Genomic DNA, 15,644 nt, shown 5'->3' with positions numbered 1-15,644 from the left:
AAAGACCAAAATGGATGTCAGAAGAGACTCTGAAACTTGCCCTTGAGGAAAGAGTAGCTAAAGCAAATGGAAGAAATGACAAGATAAAAGAGCGAAACAGAAGATTTCAAAGAGCAGCTCAAGCAGACTGAGCCAATTGCTATAATGAAATGTGCAAAAACCTGGAGTTAGAAAACCAAAAGGGAAGAACACACTTGGCATTTCTCAAGCTGAAAGAACTGAGGAAAAAATTTAAGCCTCTAGTTGCAATATTGTACGATTTTATGGGCAAAATATTGAATGATGCAGGAAGCATCAAAAGAAGATGGAAGGACTACACAGTCACTGTACCAAAAAGAACTGGTCGATCTTCATCCATTTCAGAAGGTGGCATATTATCAAGAAACAATGATATTGAAGGAAGAAATTGAAGCTGCACTGAAGGAATTGGCAAAGAACAAGGCTCCAGGAATTGATGGAACACCCCCTGAAATGTTTTAACAAACAATGATGAGCTGGAGGCACTCACTCAGCTATGCCAAGAGATTTGGAAGACAACAGCATGGCCAACCAACTGGAAGAGATTCATATTTGTACCCATTTCAAAGAAAGGTGATCCCACCGAATGTGGAAATTATCAAACAATATCTTTAATGTTGCATGCAAGTAAAGTCTTACTGAAGACAATTCAAAAATGGTTGCAGCAATATATTGACAGAGAACTTCCAGAAATGCAAGCTGGATTCTTTTGATGTGGATGTGGAATGAGGGATATCATTGCTGATGTCAGATGGATCTTGGCTCAAAGTAAAGAATACCAGAAAGATGTTTACTTGTGTTTTATTGACTGTGCCAAAGCATTTGATTGTGTGGATCATAACAAATTATGGGTAACATTGAGAGGAACAAGAATTCCAGAACACTTAATTGTACTCATGAGGAACCTGTATGTAGACCAGGAGTCTGTGGTTCGAACACAACAAGGGGCACTGCATGGTTTAAAATCAAGAAGGGAGTGCACCAGGGTTGTATCCTTTCACCATACTTTTTCAATCTGCATGCTGAGCAAATAATCCAAGAAGCAGGACTATATGAAGAATGAGGCACCAGGATTGGAGGAAAAATCATTAACAACCTGAGATACGCTGATGAACAACTTTACTTGCTGAAAGTGAGGATGATTTGAAGCACTTACTGATGAAGATTGAAGAATACAGTCTGAAGTATGGATTACATCTCAATATAAAGAAAACAAAAATCCTCACAACTGGACCTATAAGCAGCAATATGACAAATGGAGAAAAGATTGAAGTTGTCAAGGACTTTACTTGCTTGGTTCTACAATCAACACCAATGGAAGCAGCAGTCAGGACATTAAACAACATATAGAACTGGGCAAATTGGCTGCAAAGGACCTCTTTCAAGTGCTGAGGAGCAAGGATATCTCCTTGAAGACAAAGGTAGATCTGACACAAGCCATGATATTTTCAATTGCCTCATATGCATGTGAGAGCTGGATGATGAATAAGGAAGACTGAAGAAGAGTTGATGCTTTTGATTTGTGGTGCTGGTGAAGAATACTCAAAGTACCGTGGACTGCTAAAACAACTAACAGATCTGTCCTGGAGGAAGTGCAGCTGAAATGCTCTTTGGAAGCGAGAAAGGCCAGACTTTGTCTCACCTACTTTGGTCATGTTATCAGAAGGGACCATTCCCTGAAGAATGATGTCATGCTTGGTAAGGTGGAGGGTCTAAGAAAGAGGAGAAGGCTCTCAATAAGATGGATTGACACAGTGGCTGCGGCGATGGGCTCAAGTATCGCAAGGATTGTGGAGCTAGCATGGAACTGGCAGTGTTTTGTTCTGCTGTGCATAGGGTCACCATGAATCGGAGATAACTCGACGGCACCTAATAACAACTTGTGGTATAGTGTTGCCTTAAGTCAGGATCGATTTGATCACAGTGAGTTTTTTTAGTCTGTGTGTGTGTGATTTTGTGTTACAGCAGCAGTAAGTAACTAAGACAATGAGTCTCTAGCTCAACAGTAGTAAGATTACAGGACTTGGATTCTGTTGTTAGATTCTCAGAACCAATACAAAATAAAATTTTGGAGCAAGTCTTTGAAATAATCAGGCAAAATCATTTTCATATAGCATTTTTGTATAGAGGAGGATCTCAATAATTACTTGAAGATTGTAGTGGTGATGGTAGTTTAAGTCAGTATTTCTCAAAATATGATCTTTGATCACTTACCATAGAGGTACAGTGCTCCTCCATTCAATTTACTCAACAAATATTTATTAAGTGTTCTAGGCACTGAAGATCTAGTAGTGAAGAAATGAGATAAAAATTTGTACTTTCATGGAATTTATTTTCCTGTTGAGGTGGAGGAAAGTTAGACAATAGATAAGTAAAATATATGTTAGTGGTAAATGCTCAGGAGCAAAGTAAAGCAGGACAAAGATATGAAATATTGAACAGGAGTTAAAAATGTACATATGGTGACCAGGGAATAATTTCCTGGGAAGGTGACTACTGAGTAAAGCTTTAAAGAAAATAAAGGTACAAGTCATGCAGATATCTGAGGGAAGAGCATGTGCCCTGAAGCAGGTTTCAAGGAACAGCAAAGAGGCCAGTGTGATGAGGAGATGAGGTCATGAGATGAGAGAAATAAAGGAGGAGAGGGCAAACCATGAAGGTCCTCGTAGGACACAGTAAAGACTTTCTTTTTCACTGAGAAAGACAGGAAGCCATCAGAGTTTTGAGCTGAAGGATGACATGACCTGACTTAGGTTTTAAAACAACAGGCTCACTCTGACGGTTCTGTGGCAAATAGACAGCAGGGGCGCAAGGGCAGAAGCTGGAAGATGAGCTTCTTGTTTAAAAATGCAGATTCCCCTCTGCATCCCCAGAGGGTCTGATTCTGGAATTTGTGTTTTTAACAAGCTCCCTACGTTATTCTTATGCACAGTAAATTTTAAGAGCTGCTACTTTAAATTATCTAAGCAACTGAGACAAAAAGTTAATTTTATGATGTGACTATTTGATCATCACTAATTCACTGCTTCACTTTGTCTATAGAGAAACTGGGTCTAAGCCATTTTGACTAAATTTACACTAGTTAACAACCTGTCAGTTGGGCCATGCAGTCTCCATGAAAGAGAACTCCAAAGGGATCTTTGCTCCTTGCTCTGTAATAAAGGACACACTCTGAGAGAGAGCTTCTCTCCAGAGAAGGAAAGTGGAGCTCATGCAATAAAGCAGTAGCAGCATATGTGCTGTGGTGTCAGAGCATGTACTCCATAAACATTAGCTTAGGATCTAGCTGACACAGAACATAATGGGCAGGGATTTTTTTCATTTTTTTAAAACAAAGTTTTAATTTTCTTTTTAAACAAAAAGCCAGTGAGCACTTGTGTATTATTCTAATTATATATGTCTCTCAAATTAAAATTCATGACTACTGTTTTTTAACACACTAACAGAAATTTGTGTTGTGTGTGCTGTCAAGTCAATTCTGCCCACCTTCCAGGTAGCAGCCAAGTGCTTAACTATTGGGCCACTAGGGCACCAAAATAGAAATGTATGTTCACTTACATTTTAACAATTCTTTCTGGTTGAGTTTGATAATGGCAACAATTAGCAACTGTATAGCACTTTATAACTGAAGTAATAATGAGATGCAGTTTCACAAAACATACCTAAAAATTTCTTTTTTTTCCATAGTCACACTGCACATACACACACACACGTACATACACCCCATATTTTAACTAGCATGAAATCTAGAAAAGAACAAAAACTGTCTTCTATTTATTTTCCTATTTTTTATATGCCTCTGAATTATTTGTACCTCCACAGAATTCTGCATATAGTAGGCACACACATAAATTCTTACCTGACCAGTAACTAACCAGTTGAGAGCAGGGCAACATTGAGAATTGTCAGATGTTTTGACCCTCTATTTTATTTCTATGGCTTCACCCAAAATCAAGCTTTAAAAATTCCAAAAGGATAGAACCTTTACAACTGAATGGGACATAAATGGATGAAAGTGGATTTATGACACCAATAGTTTATTTTTCCTGAGGCCATTTATATCATGCTCCTATTGTTTCTTGGGCACAATTTCTCTAAGGTATTCCATCATTAAGTCCTGATTCAATGTGAAATTTTACAAAGACACATAATAAATTGAATTTTAAAAAGCATTCCTTGTTAACACTATGATCTAGTACCCAGGTACAGATTATTCTTTTGGATAGAATACAGATAATTGGTTACAAATAATAGATACTGATTACCTTCTTTAACGGAAGAAGCTTCTATGTGTTGAAGTTTAAGGCCAGTGTCTAATCTTTGAGGCTTTGTATACAGAAATAAATAGCAAAGGACGCAGACACTGATGACAAAAGCAAGTAAAACAAGGGCAGCAATTCCCAGTCCAATCAGGGCACCAATGCTAAGGAAAAAAAAAAAAAAAAGACAAAACATTGAGTATAACTGTCACACAAGAGATTTGCAAATAAACTAAAGAAGAGTTTGAAATATTAATTCTTGTTCTTAATCAATCATAACCAGATTATATTTTAGCATAAATATTGTATGGTTAAAATCTATTGCTCATCTTTTTCTACTATCAAATTCTTATATTTTCTGCATAAGTTTTAGTGTCTTTTAACTCTATATGTTAATATGAGTATGGGAGACCATATGAATGTATACTACAAGTAAAATGTCACATGATTCTCTAGAGATAGTTCAAAGACATTGTATTCAAGTAAACTTCTATTATGAATATACTTTAGAAGGAAAGTTCAGGCTCTCCAATAACAAATGAAAAAAAAAAATTTCCTTCTGCAAAAGTGGTGAAGCAAATGTTTACCAGCAATGTAGAACTGGAGATAAATATGGAAGATAGCATTCACTGGTACACAAAAACACAACAATCACAAAGGAAGAGAATATTCAAATTTTAAAAATTAAAAAAAGTATGAAATTTATATAAAGTTTATGTTCAGTGTGAGTTTCTACTTTCTAAAAGAACATAATATAAATGGCTTCTGGCTTTCAAAGGTTTCTTAAGAAAGAAACCTTTGCACTATTCTCTGAAAATAAAATGTGTATCTGATTTTATCAGTTACTCACAGAAAAAATGATCATGTTTTAATAATTCCCTCTGATGCAGTTACTAATAAAGCTAATCACTGAAGAATAATATAGTTTTTATAAACTTGTGAACTTAATACTATTAAGTGGGAAAGGAAGTTGGAAAAAAGAGAATTATCTTGAAAGACCAATTTTCAAACTTAAACACTCTACTTCTTGAACAATATGTATGTGTGTGTATGTGTAAAAATATATATAATGAGATTTCAGCCTCTCAAGCATACTTATTTCTGTTGACTTTCTCATAGTATTTTGCACACTTCTTTAAAGTGTTTAATAGAATGATTAGCTTGTAATAAATGTTCTTTAAATTGAAGTAAATAATAACTGACTGCTGATTGATCTACCTATAGTAACCGGCACATGAATCATTGTCTTCTTACATATCATTCTCCATTATCAGTCATATATCATTCTTCATTATCATTCATGTATCATTCCTCACTACATTTCTAGTTTGCCTTTAGGCTTCTGCTATCTCCCAGGGATTAGGGTCCTCACTTGTATCAGAAGGGAAGGAAGGGAGAATTTGACCAGAGGTACTAGGATCATCATTACTTTGGGAGGAAGAAAAACAACTAAAAATCAAAAGCTAAGCCCAATCCACTTACCCTTCACTTCAGAAGATAAATCACCCCTGCAATTTAGAGATTGCCTCCTAGCCACCCACATGAAGTCATACTTTCAGAGATTCTTGTAATCAGTTTAAGAATGTCAGCCCAGTTCTACCAACCTGCATGCAAGTGAACACTGAGTAACCTCAGGACTACATCCAACACCCATTACTGACAAAAATGCTCAACAAAATAGGAATAGACAGGAAATTCCTCAACATAATTAAGGGTATACACACAAAACCAATGGACAAGATTAGTCTCAATGAGGAGAGATTGAAAGCACTCTCCTTGCAAATGGAAACTAAACAAGGATGCTCTTATCATCACTCCCATTTGATATTGTATTAGAAGTCCTAACCAGAACAATAAGGCAAAAGGGAAATAAAAGGCATCCAGTTTGGCAAAGAAAAAGTAAAATTATCTCTATTTGCAGATGATATGATCCTATACATGAAAATCCCAGAGACTCAACAAAAAGACTACTGAAACTAATAAAAGAAGTCAGGAAAGTGGCAAGGTACAAGATAAACATACAAAAATCAATCTGATTCCTTAACACTAACAAAGAGATCTCTGAAAAGGAAATCAGGAAAACAGTATCATTTACAAAAGCCACCCAACAGATGAAGTACTTAAGAATTAACCCCAAAGGAGACCTATACAAATAGAAGACTATATTATGCTCATGGATAGGAAGAAATGATGAAATAAAAGAGCTGAAAAAAGATTTCAAAGGAAGACTCAAGAAGACAAAGTAAAGTAAAGTACTATAATGAAATGCACAAAGACCTGAAGTTAGACAATCATATGGGAAGGACTGGTTCGGCTGAAACAACTGAAGAAAAAAATTCAAGTCTCAAGCTATAATATTGAAGGAATATATTGGCAAAATATTGAATGATACAGGAACATCAAAATAAGATAGAAGGAACACACTGAGCTGGTGTACCAAAAAAAATTGGCCAACATTCTACCATTTCAGGAGGTAGCATATGATCAAGAACTGATGATCCAGAAGAAAGAAATCCAAGCTGCACTGAAAGCACTGGCAAAAAACAAAGCTCCAGGAACTACAGAACACCCACTGAGATGTTTCAACAAATGGATGCAGCTCAAGAGGTGGTTACTTTATACTAAGAAATTTGGTACCAAGAAATTTGGAAGACAGCTACTTGGCCAACTGACTAGAAGAGATTCATATTTGTGTCCACACCAAAGAAAGGTGTCCCAACAGAATGTGGAAATTATTGGCCATTATCATTAATATCACACACAAATAAAATTTTGCTGAAAATAATTCAATAACAGTTGCAGGAGTACATAGACCTGGAACTTCTAGAAGTTCAAGCCCAGGCTCAGAAGAGGATAGGGAGTGAGGGATATCATTGCTGATGTCAGATGGATCTTGATTGAAAGAATACAATACCAGAAAGATATTTACTGACTATAAAAACACACTCAACTATATGGATCATAACAAATTATGAACAACATTTTGAAGAATGAAATTCCAGAGCACTTAATTATGCTCATGAGGAACCTCTACATAGACCAAGAGACAGTAATTCAAACAGAGCAAGTTGATACTGCATGGTTTAAAGTCAGGAAAGTTATGTATCAGGGTTGTATCATTTCACCATATTTATTCAATCTGTATGCTGAGCAAATAATCTGATAAACTGGATTATATGAACAAGAATGCAGTATCAGGATTGGAGGAAAACTCATTAACAGCCTGCAATGTGCAGATGACACAATCTTGCTTGCTGAAAGTGAAGATGACTTGAAGCATTTACTGATGAAGATCAAAGACTACAGTCTTCAGTATGAATTACACCTCCACATAAATAAAACAAAAATCCTCACAACTGGACCAATAAGCAACATCACGATAAATGGAGAAAGATTGACTGTTGTCAAGGATTTCATTTTACTTGGATCCAGTCAACATTCATGGAAGCAGCAGTCAAGAAATCAGACATCATATTGCACTAGGCAAATCTGATGCAAAACACCTATTTAAAGTGCTGAAGAGCTAACATGTCACTCTGAAGACTAAAGTGTGCCTAACCCAAGCCATGGTATTTTCAATTGCCTTATGTGCATGTGAAAGCTGGACACTGAATAAGGAAGACCAAAGAAGAATTGACACTTTTAAATTGTGGTGTTGGCAAAGAATACTGAAAATACTACATACTTTGGTGGCATAATGCCTAAGGCATTTGACTGCTAACCAGAAGGTTGGTGGTTCAAACCCACCAGCCACTCCATGGGAGGAAGACTGGGCAACCTACTTCCATAAAGTTTTATTGCCTCGGAAACCCAAAGAGAGTTGGAATCGACTTGATGGCAGTGAGTTTGGAGTTTTAGTTTGCCAGAACAAACAAATCTATGCTGGAAAAAGTACAGCCAGAATGCCCCTTAGCAGCAGGAATGGCCAGACTTTATCTCACCTACTTTGGTTATGTGCTCAGGAGGGATCATTCCCTGCAGAAGAATATCATGCTTGCTAAGATGGAGGGTCAGAGAAAAAAGGGAAGAACTTCAACAAGATGGATTGGCACAGTGGCTGCAACAATGGGCTCAAGCATAGCAAGGATTGTAAGGATGGTGCAGGACAGGGCAGTGCTTTGTTATGCTATACAAAGGGTCGGTATAAGTTGGAGATGACTTGATGGCACTTAACAACAACAACAGAGGGTAGATACATATTAACTTGGGTGAAAGGAAAGGCAGTATGCAGTAAAGGGGAGGTCAGCATAAAATGATCAAGACAAAGGAAGATACTAGGAGAAATACAAGAATTAAAGGCAACAGAGGTAAGTACTACTACATACACAATCCTGTAATAACAGTAATAACAATAATCTATGAGTTGATACATAAATAGATATGCAAAATGAACAGGTGTGGTAAGGCAAATGGGACCACACCCAAGAATATATATATAGATTTGACAGAGGATATTTCTATATATGTATTCATATGTGCTGCAAATATATCTATGAAAATAGAAGAGCATTAGGGGGCAAAGTTATGAAAACTTCTTATCCATAGCAAAACAACTGTTGAGTTGTTTGAAATGAGTTGCTGAACCTTGAAGTTCTGGACCATAGTCTTGGGTCCATTGACATAACATAGTCCACAAAGAAAATGTTCTATATCCTATGTTGGTGAGTAGTGACTGGGGTCTCAAAAGCTTAGAGTAGTCATCTAAGGTGCAGCTAATGGTCTCTCACCATCTGGAGCAAAGAAGATAGAAAATCAAGGATGAAGATGCAGCTATTGATCTCCTCTTGTCTAAGTCAAAGAAGAGTGAACAAAATTAAAGGCATCTGGAAAAAATTAGTCCAAAGATAAGATGGACCACAAGGATCTCAACCTTCACAACCCCAAGACCAGAAGAACTAGATGGTGCCTGGCTATGTATGCCAATCACTTGGAAAGAGATCAAAACTGAAGATCCCAGATAGAGTGGAAGGAAAAATGTGGAATAAAATTCAAAAATACAAAAATGACCAGAATTACTGGTTGGATAGAGTCTGGTGGAATCCCCAAGACTACAGCCCTGGGTTACCCTTCAGGCCTAGAAATGGGCTTACTCCCATGGATTGGCTCTCATTCCAACAGTAGGAAGACCTATGCACAGAACACCCTACCCCTGGGTGATGCACTCGCCTACTCTGGGGAGATGCACCCTTTAGAGCAATCAGCCATGAGACACCAGAGAGGCAGCATTCATATAGAGCGAAAGCTGGACAGACAGGAATGCATGGTTAAGAAGGGGACAGGGAGGGAGTAGTCACAGGGACAGTAGTGAGGGGAGAGTTTGTTAGGGTTAAGGATGGAAATTGAAGTGTGAAATCAAATGTGCATGAACTGTTGAATGTAAAACAAATTTGATTTGTAAATTTGCACCCAAAGAACAATAAACTTAAAGATAAATAAATAAAAGAGAAAGTGCAAAGGACTAATGGACCACGTGAACCTCAGACTCTACCACCCTATGACCAGAAGTACTAAATAGTGTTCAGCTACCACCAAACAACCACTCTGAAAGGGATCATAATAGAAGGTCTTAGATAGAGTGGGGGAAAAATACGGAAAAAAACCTCAAAATCACAAAAAGACCAGGCTTACTTGTCTGATAGAGACTGGTGGAACCCCTAAGACTATGGACCTTAGTTATCCTTGAAGCCTGGAGCTGAACTTAACCCTATGGCTCAACTTTTAGCCAAACAGAGAGGCCTATAAGGTGAACAATAATGCCAGGGAGGTACATCTTAGAAAAACCAACCACACAAGACCAAAAGAGTAGCACTTTCCCAGGTATAAAGCTCATCTGGCAGGAATGGGTAGGAAAAGAAGGACCAAAGGAAACAAGAAACACAGGAAGGAAGTGGGAAGAGTTTTGTTACATTATAGGGACTGCAATCAATGTCATAAAACAAAATGTGTGTGAATTGCTAAATGGAAAACTAAGTTGCTCTGTAAACTTTCATCCAAATCACAATAAAAAGCTAAAATCTTATGACTGGAGTCAGCATATAGTTTATATACTTAAACATGAAGTTTACTTTCATTTGATACACAATCTTCTAAAGAGTAGAATCTGTCTGGAAACTCTTCTTTTGTGCTTGTTTGCATCAAAGCTGCTCAATTTTGTAGACTGTAAAAGGATGAAGGTGCACCAGACTAAAGCCATGGTATTTTCAATCACGTCATATGCTGGGCAATGAATAAGGAAGACCAAAGAAGAATTGATGCCTTTGAATTATGATGTTGGCAAAAAAAAAAAAGGACTATATCATGTTGCCAGAATGAACAAATTTATCTAGAAAGAAATACAGCTAGAATGTTCCTTAGAAGCAAAGATGGTGAGATTTCATCTCTCATACTTGTAGACATGTTATCAGGAGGGACCAGTCCCTGAAGAAGGGTATCATACTTAGAAAAGTATAGGATCAGTGAGAAAGAGGAAAACTGTCAATGAGATAGACTGACCCAGTGGTTGCAACAATGGGCTAAAGCACAGCAATGATTGTGAGGTATTGTCGGGATGACATAGGACTGGGCAGTGCTTCATTCTGTCACTTTGAGTCAGAACTGAGGACACCTAACCATGAGATGCATGGAAAGTAATCCGCTTAATATAATCTATTGCATAAGCCAGATAGGAGATGAGACATCTGGAAAAATTCCCCAAAATGGGAACCCAATTGTTACGAAATATGCAAAGTGTAAATATCAGTTGAATTCAATTCAATATATATATTATGGCCTTTTAATGGACACAATTGAAAAAATTGGACTAGGCAAAACAAAAACTTGGAGTGAGTTTATGCTCATGCATGTCATAATCATGACAAACTATTTCAGTGACACAGTTCCACTTTATAGAAACTTTGCTTTATGTGTGGAGAACTCTGGGTATACATTCTAGATAAACAAGGAGCTCTATGGGTCTCTTAAAATATACATTTCAAAACATTTTTATGGAATATCTATTCATGCATAGCCCTACGCAATAAGCATTGTTTTCCTGGAGCATGGTGCTGGAGAAGGATTCCAAAGGAAACCATAAGGGTTTGAGATTTTTAAGAGGAGAAAGATGGAGGTGAGCTTGACAGAAGGAGAAATATTATTCTTTCCTTGAAGCACCATACAACAATTATTTTCCAAGCCCCGAGAGAGGGTCTAAAACTGTTGCCACATTAATGCAGCAATTTCCCTAATTAGGAATTTCACTTCCCTCGTGGTAGCTCCAGCAGCTGCAAAATCTCAGAACACATGCTAGCGACTCCTGAATATTTTTCTCAGTTTGACTATATTAAATTAGGGGTGAAAACCAAACAATATGAGTGAGATGAAGCTCTAATAAATTTGTCTCCCCATTGTATTCTTAGAGTACAATAACACACAAGAACCCCAGGTTTAACGTTGCTAACTGACACCTTCAGTTGATATGATATTTATATTTCCCAGAAACAATAAATGGTCCATTTTGTCAGTGCTAAATGAAGACTCCAGCATGCTGTTCACTCTTATGCCCCTTCATAAATTTTGGGAAGGTTTTATATTTTCTGCTGCTTGTCACTTTGGAGCTATTTGGGGATCTGAGAATATCAGGCACTTTTCCAATTGGGTTTGACTTATGAGTTGCCAGTGTCCATTGGAGGCGCTGCTACAATTATTAACACCTCCAAAGACTCAGCAGAATTACTATATTACTTTTTCAAAGTCCAGATAATATGCCAGTGCAATACAGATTTCTTCCCCAAATAATCCACTAAACTCAAGGATAACTTGTCATTTTTTCCCAACATTTTGTCCCACTCCAGCACAATAGAACTTTGTGAGTTGAGCTTACTGATATGTGAGTACTCCTTTTGAGACTTTTTGAAGCTTAGAATATAGAAAAGTGTATTTCATTGCTTCAAGACATGATTTTAAAAGTCTATATGCTGTAGATTTGGCATGTGTGCCAAATTTTGGATCATGCTAGAGTAAACAATAGTCTTCTCTTGCAGGCAGTATTTTTCACTTTTCCAGACCTAACTTAGTTTTGTAAGAGACAATTTAAGGTGGAGGTAGGGTTCTTTGTTACAATCTTGGTGCTCCATTCATTAACTAGGCAAAATGAAAAAAAAAAAAAAAAATTCAAAATTGGCAGTCATTTAGGGTGGATAGGGTGTAAAAGCGCTTTATTACTAAATTGTTGATATAAACACTAAAAAACCCACTGCCATCGAGTTGATTCCGACTCACAGTGACCCCCCCCCCCTTGGGTTTCCAAAGCTTTAAATCTTTAGGGAAGCAGATAGCTTCATCTTCCTCCTGCGGAGTGGCTGGTGGGTTTGAAAAGCTGACTTTGTGTTTAGTAGTCTAGTTCGAGTAAATAAAATTCCCACTTAGGAAAAAAAGACCAGAAAGACTACGCCTTGGAAAGTCTTCACTTTTCAGCAACGGACAAATGGGTCAGAAGTTGGAAAGGCTCAACAGCTCAGTGGGTCTCTCTTTTATTAGGTTCTTAGGTTCAGGGTCAATGTCAAAACATCTGGAAAGGGTAAATTATAAACCTCACGCGCGCACACATCTGTATGCACACACTTACCCAGACAGACAGACAGACGGACACACACCCCTTGCTGATAATTTAAAGAATACGGCCAAATCTTCAATACCAGAGAGACTTAAAACACTCTGTTCTTGGTTAATGCCTTAATGTGGCTAAAGGAGCCGCTTTCTATTCAAATACACCAAGTGCCCAAAAGAGCCAAAAAGAAAACTAAAACCTCCTTTCAAGTTTTCTGCATGTAGCTTCTCTCTCTTCCCGAAAAGCCGCCACGTTCCTCTGTCTGGTTCCCGGGCGAGAACCGAGAGGACTCCACTCCCACTAGGAGGTGAACTGAATAAGGCCAGCCCTGAGCGCCTGGTGTGCGCCCAAGGCGCAGAGCCCACGTTCCTCCCGCGCTTCTCGCCTCAGGTCACCTGGCAGATTCACAGCCTGGGTTACCTCTGGCAGCCACAGCCCCGATCCCCGAGGCGAGGTTTCTCAGAAGAAGGGACTAGTTCCGGGGGGTCGCGGGCTCGCTCGTCGCTGGCCCAGATCCCTTGCTCGGCCGGCTGCCCCCTGCGGGGCTCCAGCTCTTCTCCCAGCCTCTCCCCGCCCTGCCCACCTCAGGCTCCACATGTAGCTGTGCTTGTAGGGGAAGTAGCTGCCCGGCTCGCTGCAGCAGTACTTGAGGTCTGCGAAGCCACAGCAGAAAAGCAGCGCGGCCCCGTCGCCGCTCCGGGGACACTGGAAAGCCTCCACGAAGCTGTGGTTCAGGCTGTAGTAGCCAGTACAGACTCGACTGGCCTCGTTCATCGCGGACGGCTACGGACAGGGGCTGGTGACGCCCGGGATTTGCCCTCCGACACAAGAGTCCTGCACCCCCAGCGCCTACAGAGCCCTCTGCCCCAGCTCGTCTTTCGAGATCTGGGGTCAGCTGCTTGGGCGTTCAGCCTTCGTGTCCCCTCTCTGCTCTCCCTCCTCCCCCTGCCCACATGGTGTACGGTCGCTTTACTGTCGCTTCTCCCTCTCGCTACTGAGTGGTCCTTTTGTCTGCCCGTCTCGGCCCGGTACCTCTTCCCTGGCTCCCTGCGTCTGGCTTCTTCGTGCTCTCCTCCCTCCCCTCCCCTTTCCCTCACTTCATCAACCACCTTAGCTGTTCCCACGCCATGCCAGAAAGAGATTTCACTGGAGGGAAAAAGTGGAGGTATAGGACATGTTTACAATCGGGGCAGATGGAGCCAAAGTTGCAGTTCTGTTTGCCCTGGGACAGGGCAGGCAGGTTCCAGGGAGACAGAGCAAGGCTAGGGGCGTCTTTAGCCAGAACCGCTCTGACCCAAAGGTGGACGCGGTGGGGTGGGGCGAAATGAAAAGGCAGCTAATTTACTAGTGAAGGGTGTTGTTTGTTTCTTTCTTTTCCTTTTTCAGAAGTACTTGTGAAAAATTAAAACCTGCCAATTAAAAACCCAGAAATACATAAACAAACCCACTGCCATCAGTCGATTCTGACTCAGAAACCCTGTAGAACAGAGTAGAAAGGTCCCATATCGTTCCCAACACTATGAATCTTTACGAAGGCAGACTGACACGTCTTAAATCTTAAGCCAAAGACAAAAAACAAAAATTTCACCATAAATAGCCATGGGTGTTTTCAAAATGTACTGCAAGTATATTCTCAATTTTGAAGATCTGCATAAACTACTCTTGTTCCCCTTTTTGCTTGGTGTTCTTGTCTTGATTCATTTGTTCACAAGTCTTTTCAAATAAGTATAGTAATGCAGAGGGGGCCCTAGTGTCACAGTGGTTAAAGTGCTAGGGTGCTAAACAAAAAGGTCAGCCTCTCCCCAGGAGAAAATGTGTCAGTTTGCTTCAGTAAAGATTTACAGCTTTGGAAACCCCATGGGGCAGCTCTACTCTGTCCCATAGGGTCACTATGAGTCAGAATTGACTGACACCAGTGGGTTTGATTTATAGTAACATATATTCATTGTAATGAGTTGAACAACACTTAGGTGTGTAAAGAGAAAAATTATAGCCTTAAAACGGGAGAAGGGGAAACCAACATTCATAGGGTGTCTGAGGTAGATACTCTTTTTCTTTTCTCTTCCTTTTTTTTTTGCTTCTGTCCCTTGGCTAGGGAATTGGTTGGATGCCAGGCATAGTGAATTTTATCTCACTTGGTGCTGGATAGCAGTCCTGGTGGCACAGTAGTTAAAGAGCTCAGCTGCTAATGGAAAGTCTATGGTTAGAATCCACCAGCAGTTACATGGGAGAAAGATGTGAAAGTCTGCTTCAGTAAAGAATAGCAGCCTAGGGAACCCTATGGAGCAATTCTACTCTGTCCTGTATGGTCGTTATGAGTCTGATGACAGTGGGTTTCGTGCTGGATATTTTTGTATTTCTATACTCTTGGGCTTTGTTCTGGGTTGCTGTTAAGTTACTTGGAAACAGTTTGATTCTTTTAGATTTGCTTTTAAGCTTTTTTTTTTCCTTTTTATTTTCACATCTGATTTGTACTGTTTTATCCACCTCCTTGACTGCTTTTGCTTTAAAAACCAGGGCTCCAAATGTGCTTCTGTAACTTGACTAATTTGAACATGTGGAACATTCTCCAAAATAGGCCTTGTATTAGGCCACAAAGCAAGTCACAAGAAATTTAAAAGCATCAAAATACTGCAAAGCATCCTCTCAGATCACAACGCTATAAAACTAGGAACCAATAATAGGAAGATCAAGGGAAAACAAACAAACAAACACATGCAAACTGAATAACACCCTCCCCAAAACTACTGGGTAATAGAAGAAACAAAAAATGAACTTCAAAA

The 15,644-nt window shown here is 39.2% G+C and overlaps 1 protein-coding gene across 1 annotated transcript in view; it reads right to left on the bottom strand.

Annotated features, from left to right (window-relative positions):
* SHISAL2B (shisa like 2B) overlaps window positions 1-13,635 on the bottom strand; it is a 30,119-nt gene extending 16,484 nt beyond the window's left edge. Inside the window, exons 1-2 of the mRNA XM_007952851.1 lie at window positions 13,445-13,635; window positions 4,284-4,441 (exon numbers count right to left, since the gene is read on the bottom strand). Of these exons, the coding sequence (XP_007951042.1) occupies window positions 4,284-4,441; window positions 13,445-13,635 (349 nt within the window). The remainder of the gene's footprint in view (window positions 1-4,283; window positions 4,442-13,444) is intronic.
* Window positions 13,636-15,644: the final 2,009 nt, after the last annotated feature.

The sequence above is a fragment of the Orycteropus afer genome, unplaced genomic scaffold (assembly GCF_000298275.1).
Source record: "Orycteropus afer afer isolate SDZICR_OR568_19922 unplaced genomic scaffold, OryAfe1.0 scaffold00362, whole genome shotgun sequence".
NCBI lineage: Eukaryota > Metazoa > Chordata > Mammalia > Tubulidentata > Orycteropodidae > Orycteropus > Orycteropus afer.
Note: the sequence above shows the minus strand (reverse complement) of the source record. Positions and strands in the feature narration are given on the sequence as shown.